This window comes from Aspergillus steynii (assembly GCF_002849105.1).
Source record: "Aspergillus steynii IBT 23096 chromosome Unknown P170scaffold_10, whole genome shotgun sequence".
Taxonomy (NCBI): Eukaryota; Fungi; Ascomycota; class Eurotiomycetes; order Eurotiales; family Aspergillaceae; genus Aspergillus; species Aspergillus steynii.
In genome coordinates this window covers 348,548-362,634 of record NW_020194407.1, presented here as the reverse complement: position 1 = coordinate 362,634, position 14,087 = coordinate 348,548, and the positions used below count along the sequence as shown (strand labels likewise).

General features: G+C 52.8%; 5 protein-coding genes and 2 non-coding genes across 7 annotated transcripts; 3 read left to right on the top strand and 4 right to left on the bottom strand.

The window, feature by feature from the left end:
• Positions 1 to 2,157: 2,157 nt before the first annotated feature.
• On the bottom strand, positions 2,158 to 2,849 carry P170DRAFT_513941 (60S ribosomal protein uL24; the record flags this gene model as incomplete). Its single annotated transcript, XM_024855161.1, has 3 exons — positions 2,158 to 2,536; positions 2,649 to 2,761; positions 2,831 to 2,849. The coding sequence occupies 3 exons, from the start codon at positions 2,847 to 2,849 to the stop codon at positions 2,264 to 2,266; spliced, it is 405 nt and encodes a 134-aa protein (XP_024698900.1). The 3' UTR covers positions 2,158 to 2,263.
• Positions 2,850 to 5,366: 2,517 nt separating this feature from the next.
• P170DRAFT_t211 lies at positions 5,367 to 5,454 on the top strand. Its single transcript has one exon. It is a non-coding gene; the product is annotated as a tRNA-Asp (tRNA).
• Positions 5,455 to 5,847: 393 nt separating this feature from the next.
• P170DRAFT_t201 lies at positions 5,848 to 5,935 on the bottom strand. The gene has a single exon. It is a non-coding gene; the product is annotated as a tRNA-Asp (tRNA).
• Positions 5,936 to 7,412: 1,477 nt separating this feature from the next.
• On the top strand, positions 7,413 to 8,470 carry P170DRAFT_369031 (putative mannosylphosphate transferase (Mnn4); the record flags this gene model as incomplete). Its single annotated transcript, XM_024844891.1, has 3 exons — positions 7,413 to 7,781; positions 7,859 to 8,286; positions 8,341 to 8,470. 3 exons carry the CDS (start codon positions 7,413 to 7,415, stop codon positions 8,468 to 8,470), a joined length of 927 nt encoding a protein of 308 aa, XP_024698899.1.
• Positions 8,471 to 9,272: 802 nt separating this feature from the next.
• Positions 9,273 to 10,352, top strand: P170DRAFT_417783 (putative zinc metalloproteinase; the record flags this gene model as incomplete). The annotated part of the gene is made up of 2 exons (XM_024847179.1): positions 9,273 to 10,224; positions 10,276 to 10,352. The coding sequence occupies 2 exons, from the start codon at positions 9,273 to 9,275 to the stop codon at positions 10,350 to 10,352; spliced, it is 1,029 nt and encodes a 342-aa protein (XP_024698898.1).
• Positions 10,353 to 10,515: 163 nt separating this feature from the next.
• kat1 (putative 3-ketoacyl-CoA ketothiolase (Kat1)) lies at positions 10,516 to 12,052 on the bottom strand (the record flags this gene model as incomplete). Its single annotated transcript, XM_024853791.1, has 4 exons — positions 10,516 to 10,943; positions 11,024 to 11,600; positions 11,744 to 11,924; positions 11,982 to 12,052. 4 exons carry the CDS (start codon positions 12,050 to 12,052, stop codon positions 10,516 to 10,518), a joined length of 1,257 nt encoding a protein of 418 aa, XP_024698897.1.
• Positions 12,053 to 12,583: 531 nt separating this feature from the next.
• P170DRAFT_468406 (uncharacterized protein) lies at positions 12,584 to 14,075 on the bottom strand (the record flags this gene model as incomplete). Its single annotated transcript, XM_024852555.1, has 2 exons — positions 12,584 to 13,817; positions 14,006 to 14,075. 2 exons carry the CDS (start codon positions 14,073 to 14,075, stop codon positions 12,844 to 12,846), a joined length of 1,044 nt encoding a protein of 347 aa, XP_024698896.1. The 3' UTR covers positions 12,584 to 12,843.
• Positions 14,076 to 14,087: the final 12 nt, after the last annotated feature.

The following is a 14,087-nucleotide window of genomic DNA, read 5'->3' as shown; positions in this document are numbered from 1 at the left end:
AGATCGAAACGCCAGTACATCCTTCAACATGCGAAGAGGACCAAGAGAAATTCCACGGGCCTCAGAGGATCCCCATCAATAGAAGACTCCCGGGCACGGTGTCGGGATTCGTCCTATCCTCTCTCGTGTGCTTACCAATTCCAAACAGAAAACGCCATGTTCCCTTTATCTATACTGAGCGTGATGACCCAATTTGTCTGCGATACCAATCGCATGTGGCCTTGTAGATTGGAGAACCAACCCGCGAACTTATTCGACCTGACCTGTGTTCCAAGCCCATCATCAGGGGCCTGTACGATCTAACGAGCTAGTCCACAACCAATGCGCTGCGCATAAGGAAAGTCACGGTATACCCTTTAGCTCCGCGAGGGTGGAGCATTTGACAATTGGCCAGAGAAGATATCCACAGGGTTCAACAAAGTATATGTCCGATAACCTCCGCAGTCATCGAGAAAATGGTGGTCGAAAAATCCCCGCTCTTTCGATGTCGATTTTACCACTAATCGGCGAGTTTTCTTAACCTGGCTTGAGATGGTGGGCCAAAGACTCCATTCTCCTCAGGCAACTCCAGTGTCAGGTCGAAGCCTAGCATGCCAGCATTGTCATATGATATACCTTTCCACAACCACCACGAAGGAATGCACCGCAATGTCGGGACAAGAACAGCCGTGCTGAAGTAGACCGTGTCCGAGACGGGGGTCGGATGAGACCTAAATGTGTTTGCCCAACATCCCCAGAAGTCAGTTGAGACACACAGAAAGACAATGGCTGGTTTCGACCGAGAATAATAATCCCAGACAGACAAATACCGTAGTCCCGAAGAAACTTGTATGAAACCGCCCAAGAATACCTTATCGGTAGCTCCTGCAGACAGAACTTTCGCCCAGATCTCTTCTTCCTTGTGTCCGGGTGCGTGGTTTGTCGATGAGATACCGATACGTGAATAAGTGGAGGTCGTCGACTGTTCTTCGTATCTCTTCTTCACTCTGATGACGTAGAAAATAGACATGCTCCGGGTTCTCGTGCTGAATTCAATTGGAAATAAGCTGTTGAAGAACCAATTTGCGGAGTGTCCATCTTTATTCTCAACCCAGGAAAGCAAATATCGATCACAGGAGGTAACAGACGCCATGTGGAACGCCACCAGATGGCGAAGCCAGTGCAATAAGGGTGGCATGCTGAAGACATTATGGCGTGACCATGTATAGGTTAACGGTTTAAGGGTAATCGCCGGAGTTGCTTGCCTTTTCGTCATTATCAGTAAACCCGAAACGTGATAGGAAGGGCAGGGGAAGTTGCACTCTGTCATAAAAAACATCGATTGCCTGCGAGGTCAGCATTAGCCTCCCTAAGTTGTTGGTTCAGTAAGGCATTCCAACGGAGGTAAAAAAACCTCACACCCGGCGAAGGATACCCATGAGGGCCATTGTATTCCGAAGGAGCTCGATGTTCGCTGTGATCTAGCATGCCCTGTCGTCCCCCATTCATTGCCCAGAGGTGTTCAGAATGATTAGGTTGAACGAGAAAAGCTGTGTAGGAAGAAACACCCTCTGCATACGCGGGCAGGAAGTCAAATGGCGATATCACGTGGCAGGTTGTTCTTCAACGGTAGGTTCAACCCTATTCCCTAGACGGAGGTTCTACGAGTGATCTAGATCAACTACGAGCCAATGACTGCGGGACACTTCTCATGCAATGACGACTGTATCTCCGAGAGAGCATCGCAGACGCCTGAACCAGGCCTCAAAACACCGCATCTTGTTGGAGGTGAAGACACAAGAGCATGAGTAGGTGCATGGTAATGTTGAGCACCGGAGGTCCCGTCGAAGATAGCCAGTAAACGCATGTTCGACCATGATATCAAACGGCGAAGTGTGCTGCATGAGAAAAGTGTCGCTGGAGACAAGGAATTCGTGGAAATCGGGCGATGGGATGGACCTTGAACATAACAATGGCGAGCATGGGTTGGGCTGTTGCGCGTAAGGGCTGCCTGGGTGATTGGATAGATTGACGGTTTCCACGCCCCAATATCAATGACCAGAATGCCGTAGATGCAGAAACTACGTATGAACCAATGCCCTTTGTTAGCTCAAGGTAGAGGACATTAAATTTTTTATTTTTGTTTCATCACAATCCATCTATTTTCAGTAGATGTATCCTGATCGTAGGTTGGATCTCGCATTTTTTTCGAGTCATCTAGAAATCCCCTCGTTACAATCACCGCTATTGTAAATGAACTTGAACCCCAGAGAAAGAAAAACCCTTAAGCAGACTTGCTCTTGACGGCCTCGCGACCCTTGCCGATGCGCTCGAGGATCTGCTCACGGTCCTTGTCAAGCTTGAGCTTGGTGATGACGACGTTCGAGGGAGCGAGAGGAAGAGGAACGCTTTGGCCGTTGCTCTTCTCGCGAACAACACGCTCAACGTGGATGGCCCACTTCAGACGGTAGACGCTGGTGACCTTGCCCTCACGGCCCTTCTGGGAGCCCCTCATAACGGTAACTTCGTCGTCGCGGCGGATGGGGATGGAGCGGACCTATCGGGAAAATCTGTGTTAAAAACCATGCGCTTTGTATCCCTCCATGCCTCGTTTTCTTCCGTTCCTCGGGTGGTTGCTAGAATCGCTTTCAGGTGTAAATCGAACGTACATTGTACTTGGCCTGGAGCTCCTTGGAGAGGTGAGCACTCATGATCACACGGCGCTGGCTCGAGGGAGCATTGAAGTGCGCCGCGCGCGACTTCCGGCGCGAAGAAGCGAGACCTAAAAAAATCCATCAGCATGGCACGCTCGGTCGGATTCGAAAAAAAGCGCCGGTAGAGATTCACGCACCGCGGTTCTGGATGGTCATCTTGAAAGAGGCTCCTTGGGGGGGTCGTGATTGAACTCGGACGGTTGTCGTGAGGGTCGGGAAGATTCTCAATGTTCATTTGGGACCGGGAATGTGGATTGTGCGTCACATGACCGGCCGCTTCGTCTAGGGCTGCCTCCCGCCTTCTGATTGGGCGCCGTCGCCTCCAGTGATCGCAGGTCAGCTGACCCCCGCACTAATTTCCTGCAAACAGAACAAACATCCGGCCCGGACTCGCCGATTCTCAAGCACAAAGCATTCTTTTCTTCCTTTCCTGCGGCCATCATGGATGTCGGTGGTGGCCGCGGCTCTGCTGCCAATCGATGCAAAGCAGGTACTAGCCGCCAATTTCTTACCAGGATGCGATTGTGGCTGTTCTATGGCAAGCTCCCGACCGTCCTCGACCGTCGTCGTTGGCGGTTCACGCTATTGTTTGGATGAAAGAGTCGACCTAAAGCCCGCGATTTTCAAGCGCGAATTGTGATTCGCTGCAATTTGCTTTAGGTTATGATGAGGTCTATTTTAATTTTTTTTTTTTTTTCGTGAGATCTAGTACTTTTTTCATCGCTTTATCACTCACTGTATCACCCCACATCATTAGAACGGGTCGGCCTGGCCAGAATGTACTCTGGCGTATCTGTGTTGGACGAGTATAGCCATGGGTTGGTCAAGTCCATGGACTTTGTTGATGGGCGACTTCAATACGCTAGGACCGTTTTATAATGGCAATTATCTTGCACCACCTCTTGTGCCCATGACGCTGGGTAGTATTAAAGTATGTTCCAGGTGCAACTATCTCCGGAGTATGTACACGATGTGTGGGTCACTGGACGAACTAAACCGCAACAGGAAACGGAGGCGAGCCTCCAATGTATACTCTTCACCTTTTTACTCTTGTCTTCTGATGTGGCCGACCCAGACCGAAGGTGTGGGGCAACTAAGTGACAAGTTCATTATTAGGCAGGGTATAACACCTACTTTCGGGCAGTTATCTTGTTTCAACCTTGGTCTAATCCCAAATCCATCTCAACCTTCCCACTCATCGGTCCGCACATTTGCGCCTTGATTTATCAATTCCACCTTTTGGTTTCGTGATGACCGCCCAAATCCAGGAATAAACTTCAAGTAGCCATTGTTTCCAGCAGAATACAATCAGGCCGCCTACTGAAACTGAATGCTATCTTAAGGATAGGTGCATTTATCTTTTCACGGCGGGTTCAAGATAGCGCCAGCTCGATGCTAGCATCCCACCGACATTTTCGGCGCCCAGTCAAGACTAATGAAACCCCACCATAAAAGCGGCCCGATGAATCAGTGTAGAAGCCAATCGGTGACTAGCGAAAGACTACGACACGCTGCAAGGGCTGTGAGAAGAGGTTGGTGATTCCTCACCTTCGACATATCGGCTTGGATCCTCGGAAACGACCGCAATATTACCCGATGTGTCTCCACGAGCGCCGGGGCTTGCTTGAAGGTCAAAGAAAGAAGCATAGGATGGTGTGTTATCAATGTTGCCATCAAGGTCAATCCTAATTCTCAGCACAGGAGTAGGTGGCTCATCTTGAGAATTGCGCAAGGCGAAGGTGAACGCTCTATTGCCACGGAGTACACCGAAGTCGGAGATAATTTCAACATTGTTCATCGCTGTTTGGCCGAGATAAATAGAGAAGTTCCCGGTTATCTGTCGCTGGAGGAAACGTGGATCTTGTGGCGGAAACTTTTCCCTGGCAACATGTCAGTGTTAGCGATGTCACGACACGATGTCTGTCAGGAGGAACCAGGCGCATGAGAAACCTTTCAGTTCAGATACCGTGGTAGGATAATGACAGAGAACTCGGCGACGAAGAATAAGAAAGAGAGCGACCACTGTGGCTGGCCTAGGTCTCTGGAATGAGTCGTGATGTCTTCTCTGTAACCTGTATCAACAGCTACTATTGAGTGCAGACAGTATCCCGGCCAGAAGGAGACGCTTGTTGTTCCTCTCTCGAGGCTTGTCAGGGGAGCTGCGTGACTTCAATTTTCCCTCGGCAAGATATGTTCGATGCCCATAGAAAGACCAGTCAATACCGGTTTGGGGAGCGTTGCTGGAAACACGGAATCCAAAGTGCCGAGGTCAACAGGTCGCACCTGCCGCATATGCTGAGTGTGGTGATCTCGGACCACGCATGGCCGAATATTCGTTAACCATTTCAGAAAAGGAATGTTAAGTGCACGGTATGGTCCGAAATTACCACCAAGTGTACAGCTATAGGATGGGATGACTGCTGGCAGAAGGCATTAGGATCCCATGAGACGAACAATGAATGGAGTCTTGGCGAATGTAATTCCTTCAGGGCCTTATTTTAGGTACCACATACTCGGGGTCAATAATGGATTCCATTCCAACTGCCATGACACTGCCTGGCTATGCTGTCTTGCCGGAATTGAAGTAGTCTCAATGATTTGATCACTATACAATTGTGGAACAAGGGCTTCTTTGTTTATGATGTCAAAGTAGGAGAAACGTAACATATCAAATCCTCGATGGTCTAACGGTCATGATTTCCGCTTGTCACTCAGCAGAGAACAAGCGCGGGAGACCTGGGTTCGACTCCCAGTCGGGGAGATTTCTTTTTGCTTTTTGATTTTTCACCCTTCAGCCCGGGAAAACACATTGCTAGACAAAATGTTCCAGGTGGTTGCCACGTATCATTCGTCCATGATATATATCTTCCGGGACAGCTCCGGACAATAATGTTGCCACCCGACAGTCAGGAAGTAGCCGCTCACCCGTGCTAACTTGACCTGTATTTCTGACCATATACTATGGCCAGCTAAAGCGCACCAGTGGTTTCTTCGTAATTAACATCACATCTGCTTAAACCCCATGTTTTGGAGGTCTCGCGATAGCTCGGCAGGGTACGAGGTAATTAAATTCACTCAAACAAAAAAAAAAGATATTATTGCATACAAGTAGACCTGCGATGCGAGTGTTTTTTCAGAGCGAAAAAAAAGAAATCTCCCCGACTGGGAGTCGAACCCAGGTCTCCCGCGCTTGTTCTCTGCTGAGTGACAAGCGGAAATCATGACCGTTAGACCATCGAGGAAGTGGATGCCGAAAATAGTAAGTCTTTGAATATATGACGCCAGCAGAGATGAACTCCTCCGGGTTGACTCGGTTGAGGAAGCCGTCGAAATAATCCATGATCCCTGCTAGTGTGTCTCCGTACTCCGTAAGCAATAATCCTCCAGCATGTCTCGGCTGGTAGGCAACACCGAAACTCGCAGCGTCCGAAACCGCCCCCTGTCGAGGGTCGCATTCGAACTGTCGATTCCAACGGTTCCAAGTGGACCCGAGCGCCCCTTGGCAACTTGACAGCACGGAAAAGGGGAGTTCGTGCAAATCCCAATGATTCGATATTTCATATTGATTCGATTGTTTTCACTATAGAGGACATGATTCAGGTATCCCTTTCCTCCTGGATGGTCGCTGACGGAGACACCGAAAAAAAAGAAAGAAAAAGAAAAAGAAAACATGCGCCCGAGGCCAGACAGCCCAGGAGATCGAACGGGGCCAACACTAGCGGTGACGGCAAATGTGATGTGATCATTGGGATGGGATATGTCCTGGCATCAGGAAGCAAAGAACCATGAGATCGATCGGTGGAGCCTGTCGAGGCATGTTGGCACGCAAGGCCATTCCGATGCGATGCTTGATTGATGTCGTTGGATCCATGGTTCTGGTCGATACGATTACGAGCGCAATGCCTCGTTCCTTTTTTTTTTTCTGTGTTCCGTGCATCTTCATCCAAGACCGAAATAGTAGCTGTTTTTACTAAAATACCACTGAGCACAACTAGTGGAGTCCTGATCTTTTCCGCCCCGCCGAACTTATTTTTTTTTTTTCTGCCTTCTGTTTTTCCCAGTCTGTCCTCTTGGTTGATAATCATAAATCCCCTCTCGAACGCCGATGCCAAGGCAGTTGGGCTGGTCGAGTAGAGCCGCGGATTGCCCGGATCGCTGTAGGGCCTGACGCTGTCTTCGTTTTTCCTTCTTGGGGAGCTGGTCTTGTGCCAATCCTTTCCTCTTTCCTTCTCTTCCTCGCTCTCCCCCTCTCTCGTTCTCTCGTTCTCTACCCTCTTCCTCCGGGTCTTTAGATCTTGATCGTTCAATCAATCTTTCTTTCGTTTCTTTTGTAATCTTCTTCTCACCTGCATCTGTTTCCTTACCCTTCCTCCTGTTTTATTTTTTCACCACTATCTGGAGCATCCTTCGCAATTCATCGATCGATACCATAGAGGCTATGCAGCTATAAATCCAACTCTGCATTAGACCTTGGCGCATTCTCCATCCTGTTTCCCACCCTCCTTATCGTCCGACGCTATTTTTCCCTTTTTCTCTTTCCTCCCTTTATCTTCCAAACCCTCTTCTATATATCGTCATCCCGCCCTCGACCCCTCCTGGAGCCTATTTCCACCCCCTCTTCCGTCGACCCCAGAATGCGAGCCGAGGCATGATTCTGCCTGCCGCAAACTCTTCGCCACCTCCATTTGAATCGCCCAAGACCCCCATCCAGCGTCCGAGATGATTCCGCGGGGGGTTCTGATCTGCGTCTGTGCGCTCTGGGTTGCGCTGGCCGTGGCCTACCCCGATCCGTTCGAGGGGATCGCAGAGCGTAGCACCGATAGCACTCTCAACCCGAGAGACCGAGATGTCCTGTGGGAGAAGTACGGACTGAACAAGTCCGCCGAATTTAAATATTTCCACGAGCCCGGCCGCGACGATATCCTCGGCCACTATGATACCCGATTTTTCACCGAGCCCGTGCCCGACGAGGAGCGGTCACAGACCTTGACGCACATGATCCGTGCCTATCTGAACTTTTTCGACGACAACGGGCTCGAGACCTGGATCGCACACGGCACCCTTTTGGGGTGGTGGTGGAACGGCAAGGTAAGGGATATCAGACCCCCCGACGTCGTGCTTGTGTCACCGGGGGTTCGTTCGCTCACCTCTCCTTCTCTTTCTAGGTCATGCCCTGGGACTGGGATATCGACACTCAGGTGACCGATACCACCTTGCTCCGCCTCGCCGATCGGTACAACCAGACCATTGTTCGATATAAGCCTAGACGCCGCGACCCCGAGCTCAGCTACCTTCTCGACATTAATCCGTGGGCTCGACAGCGCGAACGCGGCCAAGGATTGAACATCATCGACGCGCGCTGGATTGATATGCGAACGGGGCTGTATATCGATATCACCGGTCTGAGTCATTTGGATTCCAACAAACCCGACATGTGGCAGTGCAAGAACAACCACAAGTATCAAACGGACGATATATACCCCCTCCGGAGGACGACCTTTGAAGGGGTGTCGGCCAAAGTGCCGTTCCAATACAAGGCGGTGTTGATTGATGAATACAATGACAAGGCCTTGACGTCGACCCATTTCCACAAGTAAGTTGCCTTGAATGACGGTGGCCACCCCTGCAACTGACCTGTTTCTGCTAGTCACACCTGGCGTCCGAATCTCGAGGAGTGGGTTCTTGATAAACCCTCGACCTCCGGTGACAAGGACAGCAAAGACGACCGCCAGTATGAAAAGCGAGCCATCTCATTCTTCTCGATGATTTTTGGCTGAACAAAAACATGCCCATCTTTTTAATCATCCTAACCATCTCGAGATTCTACTATATCCATTTCTGGGGAGCAATCATCTACATTCGTACCATACATTGTGTTACAGCTTGGAGTTTTGCACTTGAGGGTACTGGGACCCTCGTTGGATGGCGTCAGCGGGTAATGCTTTTTTGGGGGCCTTTTTGTGCGATTTTCTGCCTGGAATTATTTTGGACTACATATGCAACCATCCGTATATATTTTAAGAGCGTTTGATTTGCAACAATCGACTGAACACCTTCCGAGTTAGGATAGGGTTGAATACAGACTGCCTCTGCCGTACTCCTGTGTAACGCGCCGAATTTTAGATCTCGGTGTGACCTTCTCCAGGCAGCATTGGTCTGCCCTACCGATTGTGGGGACTGGGTAGACAAGGCCTGCCTATTGCACTGCATTGTCTCCGCCACTGAGGGGCAGTCGGTCGAGGAGTTGTGAGATCATCCCGATTTAAGCTGCGCTGATCCCCCGTGGCCGCGACGATCTTTCCAGGGGCGCCACTCGATCGCTGCCCCAGGCACCCAGGCCAGCACTTCCACGTGACATGGGCTTATCGTTATCTCCGGCTGACAAACCCAATCGCCGTGGAAGTCGATCGAAGGCCGCCTTCTGATTTACATCCATCGATTTATCCATTCGTCATCTCGCCTCTGCACCTGGCGCTGTACATACCCTCTATCCTCAGCTCGTTCTTCATCTCTCGACCCTTTTGCCCACAGAATATAACTCAACAGCAGCAGCAGTAGCAGCAGCAGAAATACCAGAAAATGGACGAAGAAAAGCCCTCCTTATCCCTCACAATCCACCATAGCGGCAAATCGCATCCTATTTCCCTCCCATCCACCGCAACCCTCCAAGACCTCGCCTCCCTCCTCTCCTCCACATTGCAAATCCCCGTCGAGAACCAAAAACTTCTCATCTCCCCGAAACCGGGGCTTCAGAAACCCCCTTTTGCCGCCACCCGTCTCGACGCGCTGATCCCGCTCGACTCGCCGCGCCTCAAAATCACCCTCCTCGGCACCCCAGCCAAAGACATCGCCCAGCTGAACGCCCAGGGCGAGGCGACACGGCAACGCGACGAGGCCCGCGCCGCGGCGCTCTCCGCCTCCCGCCAACAGCAACGGAAAGCCGCCAGTGCCAGCGCCTCCCGGTCCCGCGGCGGCATCCACACCCTCTCCGGCGGGGGCGGCGACAACTCATACACCTTCCACCGACTCCTCCCTCTCTCGTACCTCCCAAACCCATCTCGCTCGCAGCAGTTCCTCGCCCGTCTGCGCGATGACCCAGGCATCCGCACCGCCATGGCCAAGCACCGGTTCTCCGTGCCGCTGCTGACGGAAATGGATCCCATCGAGCACACGACGCAGGACTCGCGCACGCTGGGCCTGAACCGCAACAAGGGCCAGGTGATCGAGCTGCGGCTGCGCACGGATGCCTACGACGGCTACCGCGACTACCGGACGATTCGGAAGACGCTGTGCCACGAGCTGGCGCACTGCGTCTTCAGCGACCACGATCGGGACTTCTGGGACTTGACGGCGCAGATCGAGCGCGAGGTCGACCGGGCTGATTGGAAGCATGGTGGTCAGCGGTTGACGGAGAATGACTTTTATAATCCTGGGGATTGGCAGGCCATGGAGGATGAGGGGGAGGTGTTCGATGAGTGTGGGTGGACTGGAGGCGAGTTCGTGTTGGGTGGAAGTGGTGGTAGTAGTGCTGGTGGCGGGAGGACTGCTGGAGAAGGAGCAAGTGGTGGTGATGATGTCGGAGGAAGTCGTAGTCGCAGGGAGATGATGGCCAGAGCGGCGGAGGAGAGGATGAGAAAGGAGAGAGAGAAGGATGCCTGATCTGATACCATCTAGGGACCACTATTTACGAGGCATGACTACAACATACATAGACACATTTACGTTAATAAACGGAGCTAATAACCGAAGCATTGAATCCAATCATTTGTCCACTTTTTGAAAACCATACTATAAGTCATCACTTCCATCGTACAGAACGAACCTAAACCTGCTCATTGACAAACAACCCAGCCATACCCTGTCCCGTGCCGATACACATACTCGTCACCAGGATCTTCTTCTTGGTGCGTCGCGCCTCGCTCAGAACCGTACAGATCTGGCGCGCCCCCGTCGCTCCCAGCGGGTGACCCAGGGCGATGGCGCCGCCGCGCGGGTTCACCTTGGCGTGCTCCAGACCCAGGTTGTCCAGGCAGTAGACGGCCATGGAGGCAAACGCCTCGTTGATCTCGAAGATGTCGATGTCCTCCTTGGTGAGGTTGAACTTGGTCAGCAGCTTGGGGATGGCGGCGGTGGGCCCGATGCCCATGATACGGGGCGGGACACCGGCGACCGTGGCGCCGCAGAACTTGGCCAGGATGGGCTGGTTCAGTTCGATGGCCTTCGAGCGGCGCATGAGGAGGACGGCGGCGGCTGTTCGAGACAGGAGACATTAGCACTCGAGCAAAGACTTGGAAAGTAATCGGGCGTCAGAAATAAAAAGCATCACATACCACCATCGGTAACCTGACTCGAGTTTCCACCGGTACTCTTATCTCCGAACTGGGGGAACGCAGGACGGATCTTGCCCAGCGATTCGGCCGTCGTGCCATACCGGATGCCCTCGTCCTTGGACACCACGATCTCCTTGACCTCGCCGGTCTTGGGATCCTTCACCTTGGTGGTGATGGGCACGATCTCGTCATCGAACCAGCCGGCCTTCTGGGCCTCCTCGGCCCGCCGATACGACTCGGCCGCATACTTGTCCTGCACGGCTCGCGGGATGTTGAAGTCGGCGCCGACGTTCTCAGACGTCTGGCCCATCGGCTGCATGCAGTCGGCGGCCTCCTGGTTGCGAAGCACCTCCTCGTTGAACGGCTTGGTGATGCGCTCGCCCGGCGCGGACATCAGCTCCGCACCGACCGCCACGCCGACATCGATGGCACCCAGGGAGATCTGGTTGGCGATGTCCTGCACGGCTTTCAGACCCGACGAGCAGAACCGGTTGACCGACGAGCCGCCGGCGGTGTGCGGGATCCCGGCGGCCAGGGAGGCGGCGCGGACGAGGTATGCGGCTTTGCCGTCATTGACCTGTTGATCCGGTCAGCGGTCGTATATTGGTGATGTTGTTCTGGAAATGCTGGATGTGGTGTTGTATGAGAGAGAGAGAGAGCGGGGAAGACGGTTACGCTTCCTTCCCGCGGAAAGATGCAGGCAGGTGCAGGACGACGTACGTTACCCAGGCAGACATCCTCAATCAATGCAGGGTCCACCTTCGATTTGGACAGCACCTCCTTCAACAGCGAGTAGACGAGGAAATCGAGTTCCGTGTCCTTGAAGCCACCCTTGACGGCCTTGGCAAGGGGAGTGCGCAGGGCAAGAGTAATGACAACATCGTCGGGGTTCTTCTGGGTGCTGCGGGGGTTACAAAGTCAGAATTGAAACGGCCATAAGTATCCTCGGTGCACTTACATAGTCGAGAGTCCGTTGCCCCCTGACGGCTTGAGGTGGCTCAGAATAGAGCTCAAACGATCTGTGGCCATGGCGGAAGAATGAAGTGGAGTCGAAGCAACTAAATATATTTGACAGGTAACGGTTAACAGGGGGGCACTGGGTTGGGTTCAATACACGAAATGCAAGACAACTACCGACCCGAATCAATTCTAGGAGGAAATCCAAGGATGATAGAAGTTCAAAGGAGATGGAGAAAGGAGAGGCCGAATGAAATACGGCGTGGAGCAGCAGAGACGGTCAAGTCAAGTGATGTCAGGCAGAGCCGACAGCCGAGGCTCATCTGCTCGGAGGTACCCTGTACTTGGCACCGCCGCCCTTCTCCGTGCCAGCGCATGTACCTGTGACTTGGTGTCCCCGCCGGCGCTGCAGGTTAATAATCCGTCGGTTCCATGGGAAGTTTGGCTTATTTTCATGTTTGGTCACTCCAACTAATAATATTTAATCGCAGTGGGACCTGGACCGAGGCCAGAAAATTGAGGCTGTTGCTGCTTCCATGCGCAACTTATGCATAACCCCTGCATGGGGGATTAATAATGTGCGTCAGGCCTTCATAGGTTGTGCTGCTTCATGGATGCTACGAGAACCAACTCCTGTTAAAACCCCCCCAAACAAGAGAATTCCCCGGAGTTAACCAAGTCCAGTGTTAGCAATAATCTCTACAGATACCTACACAAAAGAAACAAACCCCTGATATCCCGAAGGTCCCAAGCAAGAAGGCAATGCAGAAAGGAAACAAAGAAAACGCCTCAGACCCTAAGCAGAATTCCCGTGGCGCCCGCCCGAACACTTGATTAGTCTATACAGCTCTCTCCCCGCGCGATTACAGCCCGTGGTGGTTAGTGTTGAAATCGTCGTGGCTGATGACACTGCCAACCTCCGACCAACTGGCTGGAGTCACCGCTCCGGTCGATTGTCCCAAGTCACTCAAAGTGCCATCCGACGTGTCATCGGCAGACGCGTGAATATGACTGAAGCCGCTGGACGAGGATGGCGTGGAGGGGCGCTCGCGATGTTCGAAGCTGGCGGGGTCGAGCTCGGAGAGATCGGAGAAAGGGGACCTCATGTCTTGATTGGTGTCATTAGCCGTCAGACCGGGATGAGCGAAGAGGACTTCAGGCTGATCCTCGGTGCGACTGGACGAGGAGGACCGTGAACGAGATTGCCCCGCATGCTCTGAATTGTCCATGGTCGACGTCGAGAAAGTCATCTCCGAGGCCTCTGAAGTAGGTGTGTAGTTTATCAGTGTAGCGGATTGGGGATTCGGCGGCGGGATAGCAACGTGCAATTGATCATTCTCGGTGGAAGCGTTCGCGTTCGAGCTCGCGGGCTCCCCTTCGGCAAGCAAAGGCGTCGACAAATCGGTCTGTTGCTTGCCACCGCGCTGAACAACCTGCGACGTCGCCAGTTCCACGGCGGTTGAGTTTGCCAACGATCCGTTGTTCGCATCCGAAGCCTCCGCTCTCAACAGCCGACCCTCGTCGTCAACCAGGGCATCGAACGACCCTGGACCGGCACTCCGCCGTCTTTTACGATGCTCTTCAAGCATGGAGCGTCGGTTCTGAATGTCCTCCCGAGCCAGTCGCCGTCGTTCTTCGGCTTCGGGACCCAGTTCTTCGGTCATGGAGATGTCTTGACTGGGGGATGACGTAGCGTTTCGCGGTTGGATTTCATCGCCGAGGTGGTGCAGCGCCACCGCGATCTTCCGTCGCGAATTATCGACCCATTGTCGAAACTGAGGCGACTCGTAAACAGCTATGCCCGCCGCCACGAGGGCCGACACGGTAATAATAACTCCTTGGTCGATGTTAGTCCACAGCAACGGCGAAGCGCTCCACCCTTACTCCAACTACCACTACTGATAAGCACACCGCCCGGCTGGGGCGGAAGACGTGCCAGTAGTTAGGTAGTAGAGGAGTCTAGGCGGTAGAAACAGCAAGGAGATTGATCGAAAGGAGATATCGACCATAGCCGCTGGCACTCACCTTTCGCAACGGGCGACATAGCGTCCTCGGCTCTGGTGTAGGCAGCAGGCGAGGAGAGTGTCAGCGTCATGTCATGGAAGTC